Source organism: Eublepharis macularius, chromosome 8 (assembly GCF_028583425.1).
Source record: "Eublepharis macularius isolate TG4126 chromosome 8, MPM_Emac_v1.0, whole genome shotgun sequence".
NCBI classification, from domain to species: Eukaryota; Metazoa; Chordata; class Lepidosauria; order Squamata; family Eublepharidae; genus Eublepharis; species Eublepharis macularius.
In genome coordinates this window covers 100,959,788-100,985,141 of record NC_072797.1, presented here as the reverse complement: position 1 = coordinate 100,985,141, position 25,354 = coordinate 100,959,788, and the positions used below count along the sequence as shown (strand labels likewise).

The 25,354-nt window shown below is 42.2% G+C and overlaps 1 protein-coding gene across 1 annotated transcript in view; it reads left to right on the top strand.

Annotated features, from left to right (window-relative positions):
* The window catches only part of PGM5 (phosphoglucomutase 5), a 66,093-nt gene that overhangs the window by 16,084 nt on the left and 24,655 nt on the right, over nt 1–25,354 (top strand). Inside the window, exons 5-7 of the mRNA XM_054986529.1 lie at nt 211–401; nt 1,794–1,948; nt 22,752–22,867. Coding sequence (XP_054842504.1) covers nt 211–401; nt 1,794–1,948; nt 22,752–22,867 — 462 coding nt within the window. The remainder of the gene's footprint in view (nt 1–210; nt 402–1,793; nt 1,949–22,751; nt 22,868–25,354) is intronic.

Genomic DNA, 25,354 nt, shown 5'->3' with positions numbered 1-25,354 from the left:
AGATGGAGACCTTACTTCATTCAATAGAAGTCAGTGTGGCTTTTTCCCCTTGAACTTTTCCTGACTGCTACTAGTGGTTGGTCATAATGCCCTGTCGTGATGCCTGCTCCATTTTTGTAATATAAATCGCAAACACGCATGTATTCTATGAATGTAAAGATAGGATGCGTGTGCTCTGCCTTGAAACTGGAGGGTTGATTCCTTTTACAGTGATGGGTCCCTATGTCCGAAGAATCCTGTGTGATGAATTAGGAGCTCCTGCTAATTCTGCAGTCGACTGTGTTCCTCTGGAGGATTTTGGAGGCCAGTATCCTGATCCAAACCTGACATATGCAACTTCTTTGCTGGAGGCAATGAAAGGAGGAGAGTATAGATTTGGGGCTGCTTTTGATGCTGATGGGGTAAGTATTTGGAAAAGAGTGGATATGGTGGTTACAGAGACTGTTAATTAGTTCAGCTGTGATATTTAGAGGGAGGCTTTTACAAGAATGTCCTGCTTTCATTTAGGTTCAGAAGAAATGGAATGCCTTTCTATCATTTTTGTCCTTGAAAAATCTGTATTTTGACTGTTTTTTCAAGTATTACTTAGTTTGCTGTTATTTAAAATTTCAGAAGTGCTGTTTCATTGACTTTAGAAGGCCAACCTTAAAGGTTTTGAAACCACAAGTAAGAACTGTAAACCAGCTCTCAGTATTGGGTTAAAGAGTCTTGTTTCACATAGAATATTTTTCAGATGTTATTAAAGCACCGTGCGTGTGGAATCCCACGTGTAATTTGTTATGTATGATGAATACACATGCATCTATTTTGTTAATATTCAAACTGGGGTTTGGGGGGGAATGCAGTAGCAAGCTGTATAATTGGAGCAATGACACGGGCACACAATCGTTTCAGGGAAAAACCAGTTAACATTAGAAGCTTCAGCCAAAGGCCCCATATTTTTTCCATTCTTCATAGGCAAGTTTTAAACAGTTCTTTACAGCTATGAGAGCTAGAATCCTCCTGTCCTCCCAAAACAATTCATGAAGTTTAGGGGATTATACAAATATTTCTTTTTTATGCAGAAAAGGACTTTGGAGATCAGGAGCTTGCAGAGATGTTACTTTTTCAGGGGTACATTGTATTCTTTTTGTGGGGAATACAGATCTTCTAGGTTGTGCTCCATTTCAAGGAACCCAATACTACCATCATAATTTAGCATTACTACTTAAATCCAATTATCCCACCCCCTTGAGCTAGCTTCTGTACCTTCCTTTGCATAACAATACAACAAGGGAATATTTTTTTATCTGTCAAATGCCACCTGTCAGGCACGTTGTTCTCTTTCTGTGCAGGACTCAAAACAGGTGGAAAAGGAACAGTGGACAGCCTCATTCATGGCTAGTAAGGGGTTAAGTCTATCTTTTTCATGGGCTCTGATTAAAATATATTAAGAAAAGATCTTCCCATACATATTCCATCAGTCTTTTTGGTCTGGTTTAGCACAACAGTTAAACTGAGCCCCAATAAAAAAATATCCCTGTCAAGAGAAGGAGACGGGGAGACAGACAGTTATAATTCCCCATGAGCTCTGGGTCAGGTCTAATCAGTGAAAAGATTATTTTTTACAGGAAATACACATGCATGTATCTTAATGCCATGAGACAGGCTGGAGCCAAGGAGCAATCATGGCTGGATTGATGGGGAGAGAAAGCTCAACATAGAAATGATATATTTTTACAGCGGTGTTGTGGATGGATGCACTCCTCTGCTTAATTTATCACCCCACCCCTGTGCTTTCTTTTCTGTTCCAGGACCGCTATATGATCTTGGGTCAAAATGGATTTTTTGTGAACCCTTCTGATTCATTGGCCATCATTGCTGCCAATCTCTCTTGCATTCCATATTTCCGTCAGATGCCTGTGCGAGGCTTTGGTAGGAGCATGCCTACCAGTACTGCACTGGACAGGTAAAAGGGGTAGAAGATTCATTAGTACTAGATCTAGGGATACTAGACTAAGATGCTCCATTTTATTGATTAATATGTTGGCTATTATGAAAAAAAAACTTTGAGCAGCAAGATTCAGGTTATAGTCACAGTGACATACCTGTGACAGAGTAAGAATGTTATCCACCATCTCATTCTCTTCATCCTAAGCAGGAAAAGATAGCCTCTCCCCTTTAGTCTGTCTTATCTGAGGCGGCTTTGCTGTGAATTCTAAAGATGTCACTCTGTAGTTAATTCATTGTGCAAACATTTCCTCTCATGGCAATGTTGCTGCTAGTACTCTGGTTCACCAGAAGGGCAGGCTAGAAGCACTTCAGCATATTTCAACACATCCTCTGTCTATTGTCTAGTCATACAAGCCCACTGTTTTGTACGTGCCGGTTTTAGCAATAGAACTGCAATCTTGGCTACATTAAAATTTTGGAGTTAAATGAAAAAATGTTGCTTAATGAAGGTCTTGAATCTTAATCTAGCAAACTTTACTAATAGTTAATTTGTGAACGAATATGTTTTATTATTTAAGCAGTTTGACCCCAGTGATTTGGAGAGGGGAAATTACCTCTAACTAGCACTTGAATGAGGACTGTTTGATCTTTAAGCAAGTGTATATAGGAAGGGCCAGAGTTAGCCTTTGGATGTTATTTCTTTCATTGGTATATATCTTCTTGTTATGTCCATAGAGTACTAATGATGAGTAAGTTAGACCAGTGGTTCCCAACCTTTTTGATAGAGGAACAAGTTGAAATTTACTTGACCCAACTTAAAAAAGAACAGGGCATGCACGAATCAGTAATACTGTAGAAACCTTGGGCCCACATTCACAGGCTTCTCAACTGACTTTTGGGTCAGGACCTACAGGTTGGGAAATGCTGAATTAGGCATGATTGTCAAGCAGTCAAGCACGACTCCTTTCTACTGTTTTTGATGTGGATGTGGGCCAATTGATGCCTCGTCTAAAGTTTAATTAGATAGCCAACTGCATAAGCCAGCAATATTTTTGATGGCCCATCTGCAGTCTGTTCTGGCCTCAGGTCTTTGGTCTCCTCATGAGCCAGGATTTACCCTGTAGATGTTCACAGCAGGATCTGGAGCAGGCACAGCCTGGAGCTGGATCTAATGCTCCCCGTTGGGGCCTTGCAAACTGGTGGATCCAGCAAAGGCTGACTTCCCAAGTCTTGGTTTAAGTAGGCTGTGAGGCAGTTGGTCCCAGCTGCACTGCTGGCAGATACTGGAGTTCCTGAGTCTGCTCTGTGTACCAGCCAGGATACTACGAGGAATCACCCTCACTGTGCTGCTATAGCTCTGCCTTGGGGTTCCCTGCAGCCATTCTGGCATATCACCTTCTCCGTGCCACCTCAGCCCAGTGTTCATGTAGACTGTGAGAGGGTCCTGGGGGATTACAGACCTGGGTTCAAGTCCTGCCTGGCAGAGGCCTGGTGACTGTCTCAGGGGCTGGTGGCAAGGTTTCCCTCACGGGCTCTGACGGAGTGTCCTGAGGTACTGATGAGATGTCTGCAGGTGCCCTGCAACGCTAGCAGTTCCTCGTCCCTCTGGTCCACCACAGCTGCTGATCCTGGGTCTTTGGGCTCCTCCTGTGGGGATTCTGAGTTGGAGCCATTGAGTGGGTCAGAGGGGATCGTGACCCAGACTTATTATTATTACAGCTTGTAGTGAGGAGTACATTCCTCCACAGCATCAAGGCAACAGTCCATATTTCTAATGAGTACAGAATTTCCTTTTCTTCTTTAGGTTAGCTTTCAGCTGAGTATATTAATGGCCATATTCTTTGAGCCAAGAGCTCTCTGTAGATAGCAGTTGCAAATGAATTACATGTCAGAGATAAGGGATAATATTTGGAGGTTGAAGCTGTTCTTAGATACAAGTAGGCACTATTTCTTCTCAGTGTTGGTTTTAATCTTATTTCAAAGCAGCCAAGAAATTATCTGGAGAATGCTGATGACTCTAAGCTCTCTGTTAGTTTTCAAACTACAATAGGAGGAATTTTCTTTTTTTCTTAATTTGTTATAAAATGTGGTAAAGACTCTTATGCCAGGATAATGGGAATAACCTTGAGCATTATTAACCATAGAGTTCTAGTGACTTCTCTAGATGGATGGCCAGTAAAGGAGGAATAGCGTAAGTGCTATTGAACCAGAATGGGGTAATAGTGTATTAGATTTATACCGGAGAAAATGTGAGATACTGTGGGCACTCAAACCCAATTGGGTGTGCCAGCTGACCTGCCTATCATCAGAGCAGGCTGCTGGGACAATCTCCTCTTCACCCCACCCGGAGGGATCCAGTGAGAGTGTCTGGAATTAGCTAACTGAAGGGTCTAGTAAGACCTTGCCTGGACATATGAAACTGTTGCCTTCAGCTGAAGCAACTTTTCTGTGATTTAACGACTTTGTTTCTCTGGGAATCCTGATTCCTGATATGTGCCAGTTTGACCTCGTACATTGACTTTTATTTTGGACTGTCTTGTGGATTCTGGCTCCTAGCCTGACCTTGGCTACGTTTCTGCCTAGCCTAGGACCCCCACTGAATCCTGACCCTTATTCTGCTGTGCCTTTATTCTACTGCCTTTATCTGTTCTTTTGGCTACTTGGCTTGACTTTGGACTTTTCTCCCTGTTCAGTTGTGTACCTCAGCACTTGTTAGTTTGCTCAGACTCCTCTTATTCTTATTTGGGTTAACAGAACCAAGTATGTGTTGGAGATGTCCCCGGGATGGATTGGTCCCCTGCAACTAGAGGACCCAAAACTGTGCCACTTGGTCCTGCAGGTGACTGTTGAAAAAGATTGGATGGCCAATCCGCTCATGGTACATGAGACTTCCCCCCCCCCAACCAAAGTCCCATCCAGGTACCCTGTTCCCCTGCTTAAATGAGTCAATAGAACTTAGCTTAAATCATTGTTCTCCTTTCATCTCCAAGCCTACCTTATTGACATAGTGAAGATGGGATTGGTTCTCTCACCCTACCTGCTAGAGAAGTTTTGTATTGTCCTGCTTGAATTGGATTATCCAGAGATTGCCAGTTGGGATGTATTCTTGAATGTGTTAACCAAACTATTTGAAGATTCCTCCCACAACGCTGATTCTGCAGCGACAGCTCTTTGGAAGCTCAGCCAGCCTCTTCCATCATCCCCCATGTACATTGCATAGTTCTGGTATTTGATTCTGGATTCTTCCTGGGTGAAGGACTACAGGATGAGCAGGCCTGTGTTTCCAAACTGATGCACAGTTTCATGAGTAGAGATGGGCACGAACAGAAAAAAACCCGAACATGATATTCATTGTTTGTTGCCAGCCACAAACAGGGACTCACGAACAACCACGAACAGGGCCCTGTTAATGAACATGTTCGTGATTGGCTGTTTGTGGGGGCCAGCAGGCTCTCCTCCAGCCATCATCCATGTCAAGTTCCCTACTGCACCACTCCCAGAAACCTGACCTGAGCAGGCACCGGGAAAGGTACCAATAATAAATAATAGCTTGGCCCAGAGCCTGGCAGCAGCCCTGGAACTTGAAGGGGTAGATCCCTATCCCACCACACACAAAGAAAATTCAAGCTCCAATGCACTCTATCAAAATGCCAACAGCAACTCTCTCCCTCTCCACTGTCTGCAAACTAAGCCAGAGCTGGGAGCCCCCCTCTCCCCTGCTCTTTGCTCCCTTGTAACAAATTTGGAGCTCCACACTTGAAAGGAAGACCTACCTATCAAGCTAAATTGGGCTTCCGAGGCAAGAGCAGGAGTTCAGACAGATGTTAGGGATACCATTCCAACCAAAAAAATAACCCAACGAAAGGAGGAGAACCAAGGATTTCTGAAATGTAGCCAAATCAGTTCTTCTCCCATTTTGCAGTATTCTGAGATGTCCTGGCTTATCTGTCATAATGCCTGTATTTTGTAGTCCCAGAGGACCGTATGTTTCCCATCAGATTACTTCAAGGTTTTTTACTTTCAGACTCTCAGTAAAAAGAAGCTGCAATAGTGATCTAAATACTGCAGTCTATTCTGCTTTGTAGCCTCACTTCAGTTTCCCAAGGATTCCCAGATCCTTGACGGCCTAAGAACTGTTGGGGCTTCCAGGGCATGTTTGAGAAATGAAACAGAGACATGTTACCACTCCATTGACCATTTGACTGCCCAGGTGGATCTTATGCTTACCTCATACCAGAGCCAGAATTGGGAGCCCATTTGGGAAAACCTGGAAAAATACCAGGCAATCCATGTCATCAGCTAGACCCACTGAGTTTTTATTGTAAAAAAGGATGGGTTCTTTGGTTATGTGTGGCTATAAAGCAGGGGTGGCCAAACTTGCTTAATGTAAGAGCCCCATAGAATAAAGTCATATTTTTGAGAGCCACAAGACATGATGCATTGAAGTGACTTAAAAGAAGAGGTGGGTTTGGGGGAGTGCCCTGAAAGTGACATCACAGGAAGGGGTGGAGTTTTGGTGCAGTATGAAGTGACGTCATCAGAAGGGATGGAACTTGGGATGTACCACCACCTGACCTTTGTCCTGGAAGTGACATCACAGGACATCACAAAAGTGATGTCATATCTTTGCTAGGCACCATCCCCAAAGTCTCCTGGCTCCACCCTGAAAGTCCCTAGCTATTTTCCAAGTTGGACCTGGCAACCCCAATGTTTTTATTGAAAATATGCAAATTTGTATTTTATTACCATTAAAGGAGACTGCCAAAAATGAAAACAAAAGTGATAAAAATAGATACTGCTAATGATATTTATTCTAGTACTTGGTCAAAACATGGATGAAAATATGTAAACCAATTAAATTAGAGATACCGACTGTTTACTGATTGTGAGTCTGTAACCAGGGGGTTGGGAATTGGACAACCGTCTTTAATTATATTAACCATGAATGGATTTACAAGAAAGACGAATCAGGGTTTCAGATTTTGCAAGTCCTCAAACCTATCTTGGAAATTATCAAGTAGTCCTTGTAATTTATCTTTGGATTCTTTCAGTTTGTGGTCTTGTATTTCACTATTAGGGAATATGTCGACTCTCCTTTTGAAATTGGGAAAGTGAATGAAATTTCTTGACAATATGTCTCTTCGTAAAACTTTTAATTTACTCTGGAAACTGTCTAAGTAACATCAGAAACAGTTTTATCATTCCCCTGGAGTGCCAAGTTGAGAATCTGTGGGGTTCCTAACCTCCAGGTTAGCTCTCCAGGCAGCAGAAGGCAGTTCTCTTGGAGGAAATGACTGCTGTGGAGGGTAGTCCCTATATTGTTTAACGTCAGTCTGAAAATTGTTTATGCTCCATTTCAGCATTTATTCAGCTCTGTACTGTATTTATTCAGCTCAGTACTGTATTTCTGTTGGTTTTAATTCTTTGCAAATTTGCAAGTATATACCCTATTATGTTGTTTATTGAAATGTCTGAAATTGATTATATTGACTTACTCCGTAATCTACCTTGAGTCTCAGTGAGAAAGGTAGACTATAAATAATGTAAATAAATAATATCCTTCTGAGTTCCCTCCCCAAGTTCCGCTCCCAAAATTTCCAGGGCTTTCCCAGCCTGGAGATGGCAACCCTACAAGTACCCCTTCTGCCTCTTCTTTCAAACTCTTCTTTCAAACAAAATATTTTCTGCACCCTACCTTTTTTTTTTGGCAAGGTTCTCGTCAAGCCAAACTGCATCATAACAGGGGGAGGGGAGGAGCTTGCAAGCTTGCCTTCCCCCCCTCTTTCCCCACTAAAATCAATCCGGCTCCTCTCACAGAACATGCATGTGTGTGGCTTCTACTGCCACACCACTTGGCGCACCCATCTACAGGCTTGCCACAAACTCAGAGATGGGAGCGGGTGGGAGGGGAGAGAGGAATGACCTCTGGGAGCTACAAGATACGCCTAAAAGAGATGCATGCAGCTCATGAGCCGCACGTTGGCCACCCGTGCTATAAATAATTGAATAACATCACCCCTAGAATTGTTACTCCTTGCCTCTGATTGTGAAGCTAGTCAGGTTATGGGATTGTACAGATATTCACTAATATGTATGGAATTTGAGTTCTCATGATGTCTGGCAGTCTCCCTGGTACAAATCTAACACTCTAACTAGTACCCTATTCTGGTTCAATAGCTCTTATACTATTCCTTCTTCACTGGCCATGTATCCAAAGAATAAAATCAGTAGCATTATTAGGACTCTGCCTAAGCATGTAGTATTAAGGTTACTACCTTTACTGGTAGCAGTTGATGAACTAGTTATAGAATATAATTTTTAATACTAGTAATAACATAGCATCACTGACAGTTTTAAAACAGTCCAAGGTGCTATTTCTTAGAGATGAGTATGAAATATGAATCTATTCTACATTCAGTTTTGAAAACACTCTCTTGGACACCATAATTATTTCTGATATCCACTCTGGAGTATTTTAAAAATACTTGTATAGAAAGTCGCATGCTAACTGAATTACTTTTATAACTTGATATTTGGCCTGCAGCAGCAAAACCTGTAACTAGAGCGTTTATGAGAATCAACTGTTTTTAACACTGTGGTGGATCCTGGTCTTAATAGTTACGAGAAGTGGCTGACTACAACAAATAGTTTCCCCTCTTTTTTTGTTCTTTGGAACTATTCATATTTATTGCCGGTGGAGCATCCACACTGAGTGAGCTGTATTCATTTGTGCTCTGCATAATAATGGGACCTGTCTACTGCTGTATCTTACGTTGCTTGACCTTTTGGCTACACTTTTAAAAATGTCACTTACGTTTCTTTTCTCTCTCTTAGAGTACATGAAGTGAGTACTTCATGCATGTGATTAACTAGGCTTGGGTCCATAAATACTTTTATCACAGTATATATGTCGCAAAATGATTAAGATATTTTTATCTACTCTCATAAGGACACTTCCCTGGGAGTAAGCCACACTGAATAAGATGGCATTTACTTCTGAGTAGACCTGCTTAGGCTCATTCCATTTATGATTAGGTAATAACAGTTGCTGCACATATATAACTGGTGGCTAAAGAGCCACTCTCTTTAAACTGACAAAGTGATGAGAATCCGCACGATTTGGTTATGAGCACGGCATTCTGTGGCTGCTAAACCTGACTTGGTATAGGTGCTGAGAAGGAGTTCAAAGCCTTCAGCACATAGGAACAGTCTCTGTGCTGCCAAATTACAAGGGAAAGGGCCTGTCAACACAATATTGTCCTGGAGCAGGTCCAGTATACTTGATGCACTTGCTGTACAATATATGAACATAAATGACATTGTAAATGATGGCATTTATGAGTGATGGGTCCCACCCTGTTTTTGTCTCCTGCACTAATGGATTAAAAAATACTCTGTTCTCAGCTAAGCACTAGGGGAAAAAAAGAATATTTCCCAAATCAGTTGAGCCAGATGGATCAAGATAACCTTTTTAAAAATGTTGAACAACATACATTCTGCACTGCACTCTGCAGGGTTCCTGGGAAGAGTGTGGAAATTTCAGGCACCAGAATGATTGTTGATGTACAGTGTATGTGTATGCAGTTTCACACAATAGGAAGTAGGAACTAGGAGCCAAGTGCTTTTGTTATGAGAAAGCTGCTGCCAAATCACAAATCTCTTTCTTTGTCAGAAATGCTTGAATTTTCTAGTTGCGTTTCCCCCCCTCATATCAACATACACTCTGCCTGGCCTTGATTTGAAGAACCACATGCATAATGTTTCATTCATTCGTTTTGTTAGAGCATTTCTGAAAGGGTTTTCAAAGAAAATACAAGCTCTCTTTCTCTGTAGAAAGGTCTCCTTTTAATGATTAGCTTCTGTAGAATGTTGTGGGTAAATCTACGCATTTATCACTTCTACTATTGGAATTCAAACCAGTTGAGAAAATCAGATAAACCCTATTTATGCTACTCTGAGCTATTTTCAGGGGGGGGGGATTGAAATGCAGTATATTGTATTTATTAGCAGAGAACAGCAGTAGCACACCATTACAACAGACAATTTGCTCAGTGAAGAGCAAATGTCTGAAACTACTTCCTTAGATCAGGTGCTGAAATTGATACATTTCAACATTCCTTAGGATTGTACTGTTACTCTTGGAAAATATCAGGTCTAAGGGGAGATGCATCATACTGCTGGAGTACAAAAGCAGTCCTGAACTCTCTTTACCAACACCTCCACTGACTTTATAAGCTGATCCCTAGCTTGGTTGTGTGACTTCTCTGACTCTTGTCATGCTCCACTATGATTTTCTGTACAAGATGTGTTCTGAAGGACTGACAGTTCCCAAAGATCTCAGTTCTGCCTTTCAGGTAGTGTGAAGCTGCTTATGAAATTAGTTCTGCCCATGTGTTCTGCAAATACAAATAGGTGCTATGTTCCTCTCCGCAGGATAAGATTTCCTGTCCATAGAGTTCTAGGGTAAATTGTGGAATTTGCAGTGCCAAACTTTAAGAATCATGACAATGAGGCTAATGACAAATTGGTAAATAAACTGTCAGTAAATGTAATTAACTGGCATTGTTTTTTTTGGTCTGGGATCTGTTTCTGCGCTTCAAGTAAAGCCTTTTGCTTTCATTACAAAAATGTATTGCAAAAGTGATTGTTTCTGCCTTGGATAAGGCTTTTCATCTTTGTCATTTCAGGAGTGGGGGGGAAGAGCATGAAATGCTAAAGAGATCAAAATGTCATTTGTGTATGTGTAGAGGGTGTCCTTGGAGCAGAGGCCTGGAGAAGAATGGCAGCCTCACAGCTGGGGGAGAGACGTTCCCTTGTCTTGCAAAGATGGTAGTTGCAAGGGAGCTGGAGAGGAAGCAGGATGTGGTTATTGGCTGACAGGAAACATTTAATGTAGAATTTACTAGCCCAGGATTCCCACAATGCTCCATTTTGTGCCTGGAAAGAAAGGAGGAAAAATGAAAGCCTAATTTCTCATGAGATAATGCTTATGATTTTATTTATTTTTATTTATATCCTGCTTTTCTCCCAAATTACTACCCATAGTGACACATCGTCACATCATCTGACCTATTTTATCCTCACAACAACTTTGTGAGCTAGGCTAGGCTGAGAAGTTGTGACAGGCCCAGAGTTACCCTGCGAGTTTCCATGCCAGAGTTAGGGATTTAACCCTGTTGCCTCTAGTCCAGTACTTTAACCACTATACCATGACAGCTCCCAAACCTGAATGAGAGCTGGTATACTACCCCAGCAAAGTGTTTAAGCCATCAAACTGTTTATTTTCAGGCATCTAGTTTATTTAAATGGAACTAAGTCCTGAGGGCCAGATGAATTGCACCCAAGGATACTTAAAGAACTCGCAAATGTAATTTCTGAGCCTCTATCCATTATTTTTGAGAATTCTTGGAGATCAGGTGAGATGCCAGAAGATTGGAGGCAGGCAAATGTTGTCCCCATCTTCAAGAAGGGGGAAAAGGAGGATATCCAGGAAACTACCGACCCGTCATCTTGACATCTATACCTGGAAAAGTCTTAGAACAAATCATCAAACAGTCAGTGCTTGATCATTTAGAAAGGATGGCTGTGATTACTAAGAGCCAGCATGGGTTTCTCAAGAACAAGTCATGTCAGACAAACATCTCTTTTTGAGAAAGTTACTACCTTGCTGGATCAGGGGAATGCTGTAGACATAGTTTATCTTGATCTTAGTAAGGATTTTGATAAGGTTCCACGTAAATGTGGTTTGGATCTTATTACTATTAGGTGGATCTGTAACTGGTTGACAGATTGCACCCAAAGAGTTCTAGTTAATGGTTCCTCATCCTCTTGGAGAAGAGTGACAAGTGGAGTACCTCAAGGATTAGTCTTGGGACCTATTCTGTTCAACATTTTTATAAATTATTTGGATGAAGGAATAGAGGGAATGCTTATTACATTTGCAGATGATACTAAATTGGGAGGGATAACAAATATGGTCAAAGACAGAACAAGGATACAGGATGATCTTGACAGGCTAGAAAACTGGGCTAAAACAAATAAAATGAATTTCAACAGAGATAAATGCAAAGTTCTGCATTTAGGAAGGAAGAATCAAATGCATAATTATAGGATGGGGGAGATTTGTCTTGGCAGTAGTACGTGAAAAAGGACCTAGGGGTCTCAGTAGTCCATACACTGAACATGAGTCAGTAGTGTGATGTGGTAGTTCAAAGGGGAAATTCGGTTTTGAGCTCTATCAACAGAAGCATAATGTCCAGATCACAAGAAGTGATGGTATTGCTCTACTCTGCTCTGGTTAGACCTCACCTAGAGTATTGTGATCAGTTTTGGGCACCTCAATTTAAGAAGGATATAGACAAGCTGGAACGTGTCCATAGCAGGGCAACGAAGATGATGAGGCGTCTGGAGACCAAGTCCTGTGAGGAAAGGTTGAAGGAGCTCAGAATGTTTAGCCTGGAGAGGAGACGACTGAGAGGTGATACGATAACTCTTTTCAAGTACTTGAAGGGCTGTCATATAGACAGTGGTGTGGAGTTGTTTTCTGCTGCCCCAGAAGGTCAGACCAAAACCAACGGCTTGAAATCAAAAGAGTTTTCAGCTAAACATTAGGAAGAAACTTCCTGACAGAGCAGTCCCTCAGTGGAACAGGCTTCCTTGGGAGTTGGTGGGCTCTCCTTCTTTGGAGGTTTTTAATTAGAGGCTAGATGGCCATCTGACAGCAATGCTGATTCTGTGAACCTGGCAGGTCATGAGGGGGAGGGCAGAATGTGTTACATCAGTGCTTAGTTCTCGTGGCCCTTCTTACATGCCCAGTGTAATGCTGATCGCCACCTTGGGATCAGGTAGCAATTTTCCACAGGCCAGTTTGGCTAGGGATCCCTGAGGTGTTTTGCCATCTTCTGGGCATGGAGCAGGGGGCGGGGGTTGCTGGGGCAGTCTGGGGGGTAGTTGTGAATTTCCTGCATTGTGCAGGGAGTTGGAGTAGATGACCCTAGAGGTCTCTACCAACCCTCTGATTCTATTATTTGTTTTCTCTATGGAAGATAGTAGAAGAAAATGTTGCAATTGGTGATTATAGTAAGAATGGAGCCCTGGCCTGGATAGCCCAGGTGAGTCTGATCTCTTCAAATCTCAGAAGCTAAGCAGTGTTGGCCTTAGTTAGTAATTGGATGAGAGACCTCCAATGAAGACCTGGGTGGCAGAGGCAGGTAATGGCAAACCACCTCTGTTAGTCTCTTGCCATGAAAACACCACCGGTGTTGCCATAAAGTCACTCTTCACAACCACTGAGAATGGAAGCCTGGAAGTTTCTTGTATTTCCTTGATCAACTGAGCTGGAGTGCCAAAGGACACTTCCCACATCTCCTCAGTGTTAATTTCAAGATCAAAAAGTTGTTTGTTTGTTTGTTTGAAGTCAGAGCATTTGGGAAGAAGGTAGAAGAGCTTTTCAGCACAAAAATAGCAAGAAGCAGCAGTTGCATGCTGAGATCTAAAAGGACTTCAAATAGCAGTTTGATGATGGTTTAGGAGGCCTCTTTATTCTAAGTATAGTATAACTGTGTTTCTGTACTAATATTTTCTTAATAGTACAGGTTGTATACATTTATGTGCCTTTGCTTAGTCCCTTGGGACTGCTTTGATTTTTCTGCCTTTGAAATCCTTAATACAGCCCAACTTGTAACTGAGAGGGAGGAGACACTATTTGATTGCTCTTTTGGCTCAGCAGTAATTTTCCATGACTTCAGGAGGTTCACTGAAGGAAAGTAAGTTTAAAATAGTCCAGGAAATAATTTAGCAAAATGACATAGCTGTAAAGTACATTATTAGTAAGTGATTACTATGTCAGGATATCCAGTGTAATTCAAGACATGATAGCAGCACTTTTGTGAGCTTTTAAACTCCTTGCATCTCCTCTTCCCAAGTGGCTTTCTTTCAGCCAGGAATATTGCTTTCGGAATTAAAGACCAAGCTAGGGGGGAAATTCCTGGAGAGAGGGAATGCAGGGAGATACATTACTGGCAGCGGAAAGGCTCTGCCCTTCACATTGGTGCATCCTCTTTGCTTTTTAATATTTGGCATCACCCTATTCTCTTTCTATGTAATTGTGGCCAGTCTGTGTTTTCAGAATTGGCACCATTGGGTCTAGTTCAGCCCTTGTGATCTGTGCATTAACGCAGGTGTCCCCACCAAGTGTTTTTAGAACATGGGTGGGGCCAGATGGGGCTTTTGCCAAGCATGGCTTCTGATTGGCCATTGGAGTTTTGATTCGTTGTGCAGATTTTTAAAAACATTGCTTTGGCCGAAGCTGCTTCCACAGCACAAGGATCTTCACTGTGTGACTGAAAGTCAGCTTCAGAAGATGTTTTGTGGCTGGCTCCACCTCCTGCAGCAGCCATTTTGTGGCAGCCATTATGTGGCTGTGCCCACCACGCTGCGTCAGAGTTCCAAATGTGCCCACAGACTTAAAAAGAACCCCTGCACTAACCAGTTGCAGTTGTTGATGCCGTCTGCCAGCCAGTAGGAAGCATGCTTTCCTAATGCTTAAGCAGAACCAAGGTGTGTGATGCTAGTGCTGGGTATTTTAGACAATGAGGGGGTAGCACGGAGCAAGAGGGCAACAGCTTAACTTATATTTGAGCTTGTAGGAGAAGGTTATATATCTGCTTCTACCGCTCTAGAAGAAAAACTAATTCCTTTTTATTGAAATTTTATTGAAAGTACATTTCAATGTCTATAACTACTTACCTTGAAATAAAACTCAAAATTGGAAACAGAATGGCCAGCAGAGATCTTGCAAAGTAGTCTGTGAGGTATCTGAAACCATTTGCTCTGCAGACATCTGTTTTACAACAAAGGCGATGGATCAGACTGGCTTTGCTGCCTCCAGCTCCGTTATATTTTATCCTTCTGAGTTCTACTAGAAACCTATTTGTCGCTTTGTATCTGAGCTCTCGCAAATGCCCCTGGTTATCTGTTTAAGGCTGACCAACTGTTTTTCAGTTCATAAATTAACAACAGTGGGAGTAACATCTGTAACACTTTACCATATATGGGGGATTGGCAGTTGTTTGGTTTTACTCTTGGTATATACACTTCATGTTCCCTTAAAAGGCATCAGTGCATACACAGTGAAAATATCCAGAAGCCCAGCATCTATTTCATAGGGCTGCCACTGTTCAGTGTTCATGTTTAATAGGGCCACATGAGAAGTATAGGCATCAGAGTGTAACACTTAGAATGGGGAGGGGGGCAAGTAGAGGGCAATTCAGCAAGTTGCTTGCATAATTTGCAAGTTTTAACTAAAATCAGAAGAGGTAAAGAAAGAAACTGTCTGAATACTCGCCACATGTTGTGGTATTCTCATGTCATTCATTTTGCATTGTTCACAAAGTCCTGATGCTTTCAGATGCTGCAGAAGAGACTGGTATATGTGAGTGTATGTGGCTGACTTTGTAACGATCCTGTTTCTTGAAGGATTCTGCTAGAAATAGAAGACTAGGGCTGCTACGCACATATTAGTGAATAACACACAGAACACAGTAGGTCTTATTAAATATTTTATTTATTTATTTATTAACTTTATTTATGCCCCACCTTTCTCCCCAAGTAAATGTCTACACTAGAGAGCAAAATCGAAAAGAGTCCAGTAGCACCTTTAAGGCAAACCAACTTTACTGTAGCATAAGCTTTCGAGAATCACAGTTCTCTTCGTCAGATGCGACAAGAGGATCTAGTGTAGGATCTAGAGGATCTAGTGTAGATCCTCTGGATCTGCACTAGAGAGCCGCTTTCCCACTGGACTGGATAAAAGTTACTCAGTGAGCTTCCACAGCAGAGTAGCAATTAGAATCTGGGTCTCCTGGATCCTTCTCTGAAACTCCAACTCATACACGACACTGGCTTTTGTTGAAGGGGGCGGGGGCGTTGTTGAACAGCAGCAAGCAGTCAGGCCTGGTTGAGTCGTGCAAGTCATGTGGTATCAAGTCCTCCAGTGGGTGATTCTGGGCCTGGCCCCAATGAGTCTTCCCTCAAAGGCCAAAACAGCCCTGGAAAATGCCCAACCTCCTCTCCCTCCCTTTTTGTGACAGAAACCAAGCTGGAATACTGGCCAAAATGTTATGGTTACCTAGCAACAGCCACTGAGAGCATACGGTTAAAGCTACAGGTGCTCCTTTTATCATTTGGGGTTTTTTGAACCACCCAATGTATTTTTTTAGAATTTGGATTTTGCTGTGAACCTCAAGTGAGTAGGAAGATCTGTCGTGTCCATTCATGGTTTCAGTCTCCCAATTTAAGTATCCATAGATCAATTGGCTATTCGTATATAAGACAAATGGGGGACCCACAGGGACTTGCAGGGGACATCACATTTCCCCCTCCCCCAGCAGCCTTTCCCCATAGCGCAGTTGCATGATAAGGAACCTGCAAGGACTTGTGGGACGGGCGTACTTCACTTCCCCCTGTATTCACCTCCCCGCTCTATTTGCTCTTTCTTGCCTCCTGGTAGCCCCCATATGCTCACTTTTCTCAACTTCCTTCTTCAGACCTGGTAAACAACTTACCTTTTATCTGCTCCCCCATCTTCATCTATATTTATTATTTATTTACTGCATTTAAATGCTGCCTTTCTTCACTATGGAGACCCAAAGCAACTTACATAATTTTATTCACCTCTCTCTTATCCTCACAACCACCACTTTCCATAGACCAGGGCCACTTGGCTTTTAGATAGCTGATATAGTATATTCTTGTGTAATACTGTGTGCTGATGTAGCAGCTCTGATCTGCGGATCATTATAAAAAATGAAATATTTGGCATAGAAGGGTTTATAAAGATACAGAAATTTTATGCTTTGCTGCTAAAGTGTTAATATGTGATAGACCTGTACTAACCCAGTGGGATTTTAGAATTTTTATTTATATACCTGGCTCCAGTACAATATCACAAACTGAATTTGAAATTCTTCTCAGTTTCTAAAACCAATTTGACTTTGGCCCTGTTGGAGCTGCTGTGGTTCCCCCCCACCCTTGTGTCCCCAGGACTAAGTCCAAACTCCTTTAGACGTGTATAATGAGAGTTACAGTATTTTGAATTCAGTCCTTTATCCTTTAGACAGGTTTCAAATACCTACATTTAAATAAAAGTATGTTTTAGTTTTAGCCTTTTTGGTTTTCCAGATCTGGTCTTCTGCATTTGGGCAGCGTTTTTCATTACAAAGTGAGAAAATTACAGAAAATGGATTCATTTCATTATCTCTATAAAATGAACATTAAAGAACAGTATATTTGGATTATACTGTGAAGGATAACTTTTTGAATTGCCCACCACCCACCAAGTCTTCTAAGAATAAATCAAACCACTTGTTCCATTCAGTATGGCCCAGTTGGAACCAGTCCTTGTTCCTAATTGTGTGTAAATCTTTTTGTGTACATAAGCAGTATAAAGTCTAGAGAGAGATTTATTGCTGAGAAAGAAGCAAGAAAGCCTGATTTTCATATCTTATACAAATCTTGTACTGAAGCTAATTTTGTGATTTTGCATCTGAAATAAATTGTAGTGTTTAGCATTAAATCTTTGTGGTCATGCATAAAAGGAGCCTGGTGTCTAGAGAACATTTGTTTAGATTTGGCTGCAACAGAAAGAGACATGGAGACTAACTTGTCAGAAAGCCCAGCCTTGAAAAAGAAAAAGTGTCTTCCATCTAAACTGCATTTAACTTATTCTGCTGGTTGAAATATCGCAAAGTGTAATTTGCTGTTGCTGCATCTAATTGTGGCTGCAGCAGACTTTGCTCCATTCTGTAGATTTTTTAACAAGATTCTTGGGGGGCAATAATGGATTTCTTAACAGGTCATATAAGTTAGGTATGCCTCTGCACTCACGTGTATTTCAACACCATTAATGAAAGCCACAAATACACAAACCCAGACACAATTTGAGATAAAATCTGTTGACGCTTTAAGAAAATTGAGTGGTTTAGCTCTTCCCAGATAGCCTTATGGCCTGAAGTGTCTGTGTGAATATTCATTATGGCCTTCCCAATGACTAACTTCTCTTGGCTGTATTACTATTCCAGTCCTGAAATTTACCACCTGTTTGGAATTTCTCAAGTCTCCCCTTCCCCTTCTATACCCAGATCCCCAGTTGTCCACTTCAGATTTTCTCATTGTCTTGTTCTACCGTTTATCACAGCTTGTACTCTCTGATTAGCCATCTTCATTGGATTCTACTCCAGTGATTTAAATAGTTCCGGATAAGCTGATGTGTTTATTCAATTATGTAGGCTCCCTCTTTCCCACCGTATAGTTTTCCTGAAACATCATGTTTGTAGCTTCAGGAGAATGCATTTAAAACATGATAAACTTCTAAACCTTGCATTCAGGATGTTCTATCCAGCCATAAAGGTTAGTACTAACAAAAATAAATAAAAATTGTGGACCTCCCCCCACCCCAAGATATTATAACAATTCATATGATGCATACTTTCTCTTATTTTAGATGACAAGTAAAAAAAAAATCCTGTTCAACAAGTCCATTAGATGTTTTCATTAAGTTCTTGATGTGTTCCTGGGTTTTGTGTTGAATTTTATGTTTAAATTTATAATTTTGTTTTTATTGTACTGTTTTAACTTGTTTTTGTTAGTTATATAAAATTCTTGGGTTGAGAGGAAAGGTATAAATCTTCTAAATAAATAAATGTAGATTAGATCATTCTAATTATTTCTTAGTTTAGATAGGTTCTTACAGTGCAAATGAGCAGTTTCCATAAGTGTACGTTAGTATGTGTCTTTATAAACCTATCCATCCATGTGTTTTAGCCGTTAATTGCCAGTGTCCCTAATTTTATAGCAATTTTAGAATTGATTCTTATTTACTGAAAGCAGACATGTATTCTGGGAGGGACAGCATAAATGCTTATTCATTCTAAGCCCAAGCTACATTCTAAACCCATCTTTTAGCATCCAATCTGTAGTTGCAAGCTGCGTAACTAATTGTATGTGACTTGTGTTCTCCAAGAATGAATTGTGTGTCAGTGAGGTGCTAATGTACATATTGCAGACATTTCAAGTGGGTCTCCTGTGCCACCATCAGCATTTTTAAAAATGTGCAGCTGACACCTGGCAAATAGGAAGGCCGAGGGAGACAGAGATGTGCTATGAATACTTTCTTAGTACTTCTGAAAACCCTCTCTTGTTGTTTTTTAGTCAAGGAAAAAAACACAGTGAATTTATTTTGATCCATTCTGTGCTCCAGCTGTATAGCAAAAGTAAAACTTCTAATTTATTAGATTTAGAGAAAAATCTCAGGAGGAGTCTCTTTCCACACGTCTTTGAGGGGAAAATAGGAATTTTACAGTTTCTAGTGGATCCCTTTCTCATTTGCTCACATGTAGCTATTTATATAAAACAGTTTTGTCTAATGAGAATTAAAATAGCAGAAAAAGTACACAAAGTGGTTCTTCCGAAGTTGATTTAAATATGTGATTGATTGTATTCAATGAAAAAAGTATTCAAACTTTGTCTGGCTCCTTCTTAGGCTATTTTTAACTGTTGTAAATATTTTTAAACTTGATTTTCTAAATCAACTACTTTTACCGCCCAATCCAAAGGCCCCATCCGTCACCCAGGCACCAGCGTAACTGGGGTGCCGCTCCACCTTTCCCTATGGACTTTTGCAGGAGAGCCATGCTGACACCCAAGCCCAACAAGGTGTGGTGCAGCCACTGCCAAGAATGCCCACCCTACCATTTCCCTGAAAACCCCGCCAGCACCAGCCAATGACTGCACCTCTCCCCAGACAGGCGTGTAAGGGGCAAGCAACAGTACAGCCAGTGGGCAGGCTGAGATCCCCACTGCCCAGAGACACCACCTCCTCCATTGCCAGGGAATAGGCAGTTGGGGACCACGCGCCCTGTGACCATGACATCTGCACCAGGGAGCCCTGCCAGAGGAGGCTGCCTGTTTGAGCAGCAGGTGGGGTGTGCTGTCCCTCTGGGGGGCAGGGTGGGATCCACAGCCTACTGGGGGGGGCAGCAAGGTGCAGCCAGGAGACAATGCTCCTCAGTTGCCCTGGCAACAGCGGTAGAATCTGCCAATTGAAGTGTGGCAGCAGTTGACAGCATCATGCGTGGCAGAGGAAGGCGTAGCCAGTCCATGGGCTGGGCCACATCTCCCATCAGCAGCTGCCAATGATACTCCCCCGCCCTGCAGAGAGCAGGTGGATAGGACAGAAAGATCATTGGGCTGCAACATCCTGGGAAGGTTTCATGGCTAGGGGCAGCATCGCCAGCAGCTCCATTGTTATAGGTCCTGCGAGTGACCAGATGATGCATACCCTTCTGGAGAGAAAGTACTCCTCATCTGCATCTGGATGGTCTACTCCCATGGCTGCTTGCAGCTCCAATTCTGTGCGGGAGACAGTCAAGGGGTTGTGTGTCCTCAATTGACCAGAGAGCTACAAAAGTGAGCACCCAGTCATCCTGAACCATAGCCACACTCTCAACTCTGCCTGAGGGGGGAGCCCGGCTGAGGGTGTTTGATCGGAGCCCCAGCATGGGCCACTCGAATCCATCCACCCTGTAACAGCTGTGCCAAGCACGGCTCCTTGGGCATCTGCCTCCTTGGCAGTTCATGAACCATGCAGGCTCATGGGCAGGGGCCGTGGCCCCTCTCTGGTGAGCCTTGTTCTTGGAGGCGGGTCGACTGAGGAGAAAGGATAGGACTATGTGAATGAGCGAGCTGGAGCAGCTGCTTCCCCAGCTCCTCCATACCTGTCGATGTGCCCCCAGCCCTCCCTGAGCTGGGACTCAGGAGCTTGATAACCTTCAAGGGAACTTGGATGACAGTAGTCAGCCAGATATTCAGGTCCCAGCTCCCCTGAGTGCTCAGGGCCCCCTCAAATTTTACAAAGTCTCCCCAGTGCACTCCTGCCCCACCACCTTGTGTACCCTCTTCTAGTCCATGCTCTAAATCCTTACGGTAGGGTGTTCTCGGGCAGGACCTCTGGCCATGCCCCCTCTTCCTTGGGGCCATTGCCTCCTCAGCCAGAGGTTATATAGGGTGTGTTGGGGACTGATTGGCTGCCAGAAAGGTGGCTTACCCGCTGAAGGGATGTGAGCAGATTGGTCCCCCAGGTGGCTGGCATCTTGTGCTCTGCCAAGCTACTTGGGTGTGGCCGAGCATTGGGGGGTGAGTGAGTTTTTTCTGTACAATAGGCGCCTACACCGCTGCTTTTCACAGCGTAACTTTCAGCTGCTGCAGGGGGCATTCCCAGGCCCGAAATGGCTTAGGGAGCTGACTAACTCACACCCCACTCCCCAGATCACCCACCTGGGCGCCAGCACAGGGACTTGTGCTGCACTTGTATCTGCACCTGGCCACCGTAGCTGCATGCCCCAGGGAGGAGGGAAGCAGTGCAGGAGCACTGCAGCCAGGTGCCGTCATGAGGGGAGGTTACACTCGTGTAAGCCCAGGTTACTATGGCATAACCCTTAGTCTGCTCTCTGTGCACCCCCACCCCCCGCTCAGGATTGGCCTATTAATCTACTACATTATACCCCAAGTTTTAATCTTTGCATAATGGTATGCATGGTAGGGTCTGAATCTTTCATCAAGTCTGCTGCATTATGTACCAAGCAAGAGCCCCGTGGCGCAGTGGTAAACTGCAGTATTGCAGCCCAAGCTAGCTCTGCTCACAACCTGAGTTCGATCCTGGGCCGATTCCAGATGACTAACCTGAAGGCGCTGCATGCCGCCATGTTCCGGATCACGATGGGGAAAACGGGGAAAACGCGATATTTCGCGTTTTCCCCGTCGCGATCAGGAACATGGCGGCATGCAGCGCCTTCAGGTTAGTCATCTGGAATCGGTCCTGGTGGAAGCCTGGTTCAGGTAAAGTGTAGATGACTAGGGAAGGCAATGGCAAACCACCCCGTAAAAAGTCTGCTAAGAAAATGTCGTGATGACGTCCCCCCATGGGTTAGTAATGACTCGGTGCTTGCACAGAGGACTGCCTTTACCTTTAAGTGTGATCAGTGCCTGGATAGATCTTCTGGGAACCTGTGCGCTGCTCAATCTGGATGATGGAAGAAAGACAGGATGCGAATTTAATAATCTGGCCTTTCGACTCTGCTTTTAAAACCTCTGTAGATTCCTTATTCTAATTTGTCAAACATTCCTTTTATCATTTTGCTATTTCTTGTTGCCATCAATGATTTGGAAATCTGCAGAACTAAACAAAAGCAAAACCATTGTATAAGAATATCGTTTACAGGACCATTTGGATAACCAAGATCAAAGAAAGTTGGTTCATTTATACTTCACCATGCCATTAAGGGATTAAGTGAACAGGCCATATATGTAATGGTTTGACAGATTGCCTATACCTAGCTCTCTTTCCATTACTTGCACAGTAGTGTATATGGCTGCCAATGTTATTAATAAGGAAATGAGTTTAAAATGTTTATGTTCCTAATCTTAAAATGCCCTTTATTTCTAGTTATAGGCGTGATACAATGCTTCTCTCTCCGATTGTTCAGCATTCTATTTTCCAGTGTATTTGTGTGGAATTTGCATTACATTTTTCATGCAATGCTATTCTTTCAGTCAGAAGTTTCAAGACTCTTATGTGGCTTCCTTAAGAAATGCCATTTATTTATCAGTAGTTGTTGTAGTGGTCAGTTTTGCCTACTGCTTATAGGGCAGACATATCTTTGTTCTACTGAGCAAACGTTGTCTCTTGATAGAATAAATTTGCAAGAATATATAAAATAACTGAACCATCATAATGTTGTGGTATTCTGTGATGTCTCTCTTAGGGTGGCAAAATCCATGAAAATTCCTGTGTATGAAACACCATCAGGCTGGAGGTTCTTCTCAAATCTGATGGATTCTGGCCGTTGTTCCCTCTGTGGGGAAGAAAGCTTTGGCACCGGTGAGACATCATATACTCTGCGTGGCAAACTATACGCCAACTATACTTGTATCAAGTCTATATGAGAACTGGACCTTTATGGGGACTGGATATTTTAATGCAGACCTGCATTATATAGCCTAGTAGCTATATAAAGTGGGCCACTAGGGACTCCATAAATCTCCTATTTCTGTTGTCTGTAGGGAGGGGGAGGGGGATTATATACATGACAGGTGACAGTATCTGGTCAATGGGCTTCCTTCATCTTGGCAAGGAAGGTGAAGACATCTCTTGAAGGTTTACCTTGGTCCATAACATGAAAGTCCTCAGATTCATTTTAATTTACACCTGACTAGAAATCTGTCAAATGCTGAAACCTGTAAAGAATTACAAGCTACCTGATATTATCAAAAGTACAAACTGTAATATGTGGTCCATATGAATTGTTGGACATTTAGGTCTAACTAGCAAGGAGGACTATGTTGTTACTTCCGTTCCATAATAGCAGAAGTACATTAAAACTCCTCCTAAAATCATTTATTTTAAGAGTTTTGTTTACATACAGTAATGAAGAAAGTAAATATTTTTCACATATTCATGGAAAAATGATACTTTTTCCACTTAATGCATCTGTGCTTTGATTAAATCAATGCACCTATGTTTTGGTGTGTTTCTAGAACAAAGATCTTTCTAGTTTGGGGAGAACTAGTGTATGAATTATATCAATCAGGCCATTGTGTTGAAATTGCTGGTCATATCTCACTTTACATTAATTATAATGGAAACATGGAAGCTCTGCTGAGTAATGCCCATATTTAAGTAGTAGAATTATTAAATTCAGAGCCATAAAGAAAGAAAGAAAAATGTAACGTGGGAACCAGAAATTTATTTATTTATTTATTTGTATTCCGCCCTCCCCGCAAGCAGGCTCAGGGAGGAAAACAACATATTAAAAATACAATTAAAAATTCATGTTCATTAAAAACAACACATTTAAAACAAGATGGTGGACAGCCTTCACAGGGAGGGTTAAGATTTATCATGTATATCATTTATACATGATAAATGTATAAATATATATATCATGTATATATCATATATTAATATGTATATCGTGTATAAATGATATACATGATATATCATGTATATCATTTATACACGAAAATTGTGTATATTGTTGTGGTAGAGAGTGTCCTCAAGTCATAGCTGACTTATGGCAACATGCCTCCCCCCACCCCCAAGCGGGGTTCTCATGTGGGAAGTCTCCCATTCAATTACTATCCAAGGCTGATCCTGCTTAGCTTCTGAGATCTGATGAGCTCAGGCTCACTTGGGCTATCCAGGCCAGGGTATGTAGATTGTGCAAACATCTAAAGGTACATTTTGCATTGAGAGATGAATTTGAGTGGGCACCTTTTCTAGCAAGCTGATTTTTAAGACAACTCCATGAAGCAAGTCATCCTTTCAGGACAGGGAACAAGAAGTTATTCTTGGAATTGGAGATATTTAAATAATCCTCTGTCTTAGTAAAATTTGATAATATGGGGGAACCTGAACACTGAAGAGAGAGGCTCGAATCTGATTTGGTGCCAAGGCCTTTTCTGCCATCTTCAATTCATTGTCAACAGAACATCTGAACAACCTAACATAGTTTAGGTTGCTTCATCTTTCCTAAGTGTTCTAGGATATCATTGCTTTTTGGAATACCTTGTCTACTAGAAAAGTGAATAGCTGCCTGGATTTATTAACCCAAATGTATAACATATTGAACAGACATGTGTATCTCATTTATGCAGATGGAACCTCTTGATCTTAGATTGATCCATGATGATACTACATTTCCTTCTGTTCCCTTTTAAGACTTTTCCCATATTCAGTAGACTATGCAAAGATCCATAGTAAGCAGAAAAATTTGGGCTGTGGGAGCCTGTATTGTAGAGTATACGTGGGAGAAACAAACGTACACTCAGAGCCTTGTTTAAGCCTTAGAAAAGAAATAAGAGTTCTTTATTGTGGAAACTTCATACATGATAAGAAAGGTGTGAGAGAGATCTCTAGCTATCTTGTCTAAGGATGTCAGTGGATGGTAGGATGGGAGATCCTACTCCGATGGTGCCAAGATGGAGAAGAGAGTGGAGAATGTGACAAAGAAAGGAAGATGAGATGTCGTGAAGAGGAAGTCCCTGAGAATAGCATTCTACATGTCAGTGCCAGATACCTCTCTATCATTCTAACTCCTTGGTTTGTCCCCCTCCGAAACCTGAGTAAGGGATAGCATTCAGTCTTCCTCTGCTTACACTATGGTCTCTTCAGTCTTTCCTGCATGGGGCTTTTCATTGGTTCTGGCCCATACTGCATCAATTTCTCTCCCTGTTCTGCATGCACAGTCAGAATATCCCAATTCAGTCTCAAGGCTGCTTCCCAAACTTTTTTGCATTCTACACAGAAAAAGGCTGCATTTGCCACAGAACTGATCTTTCAGTGGCTTTTCTGTGGCTTTTCTCCTTG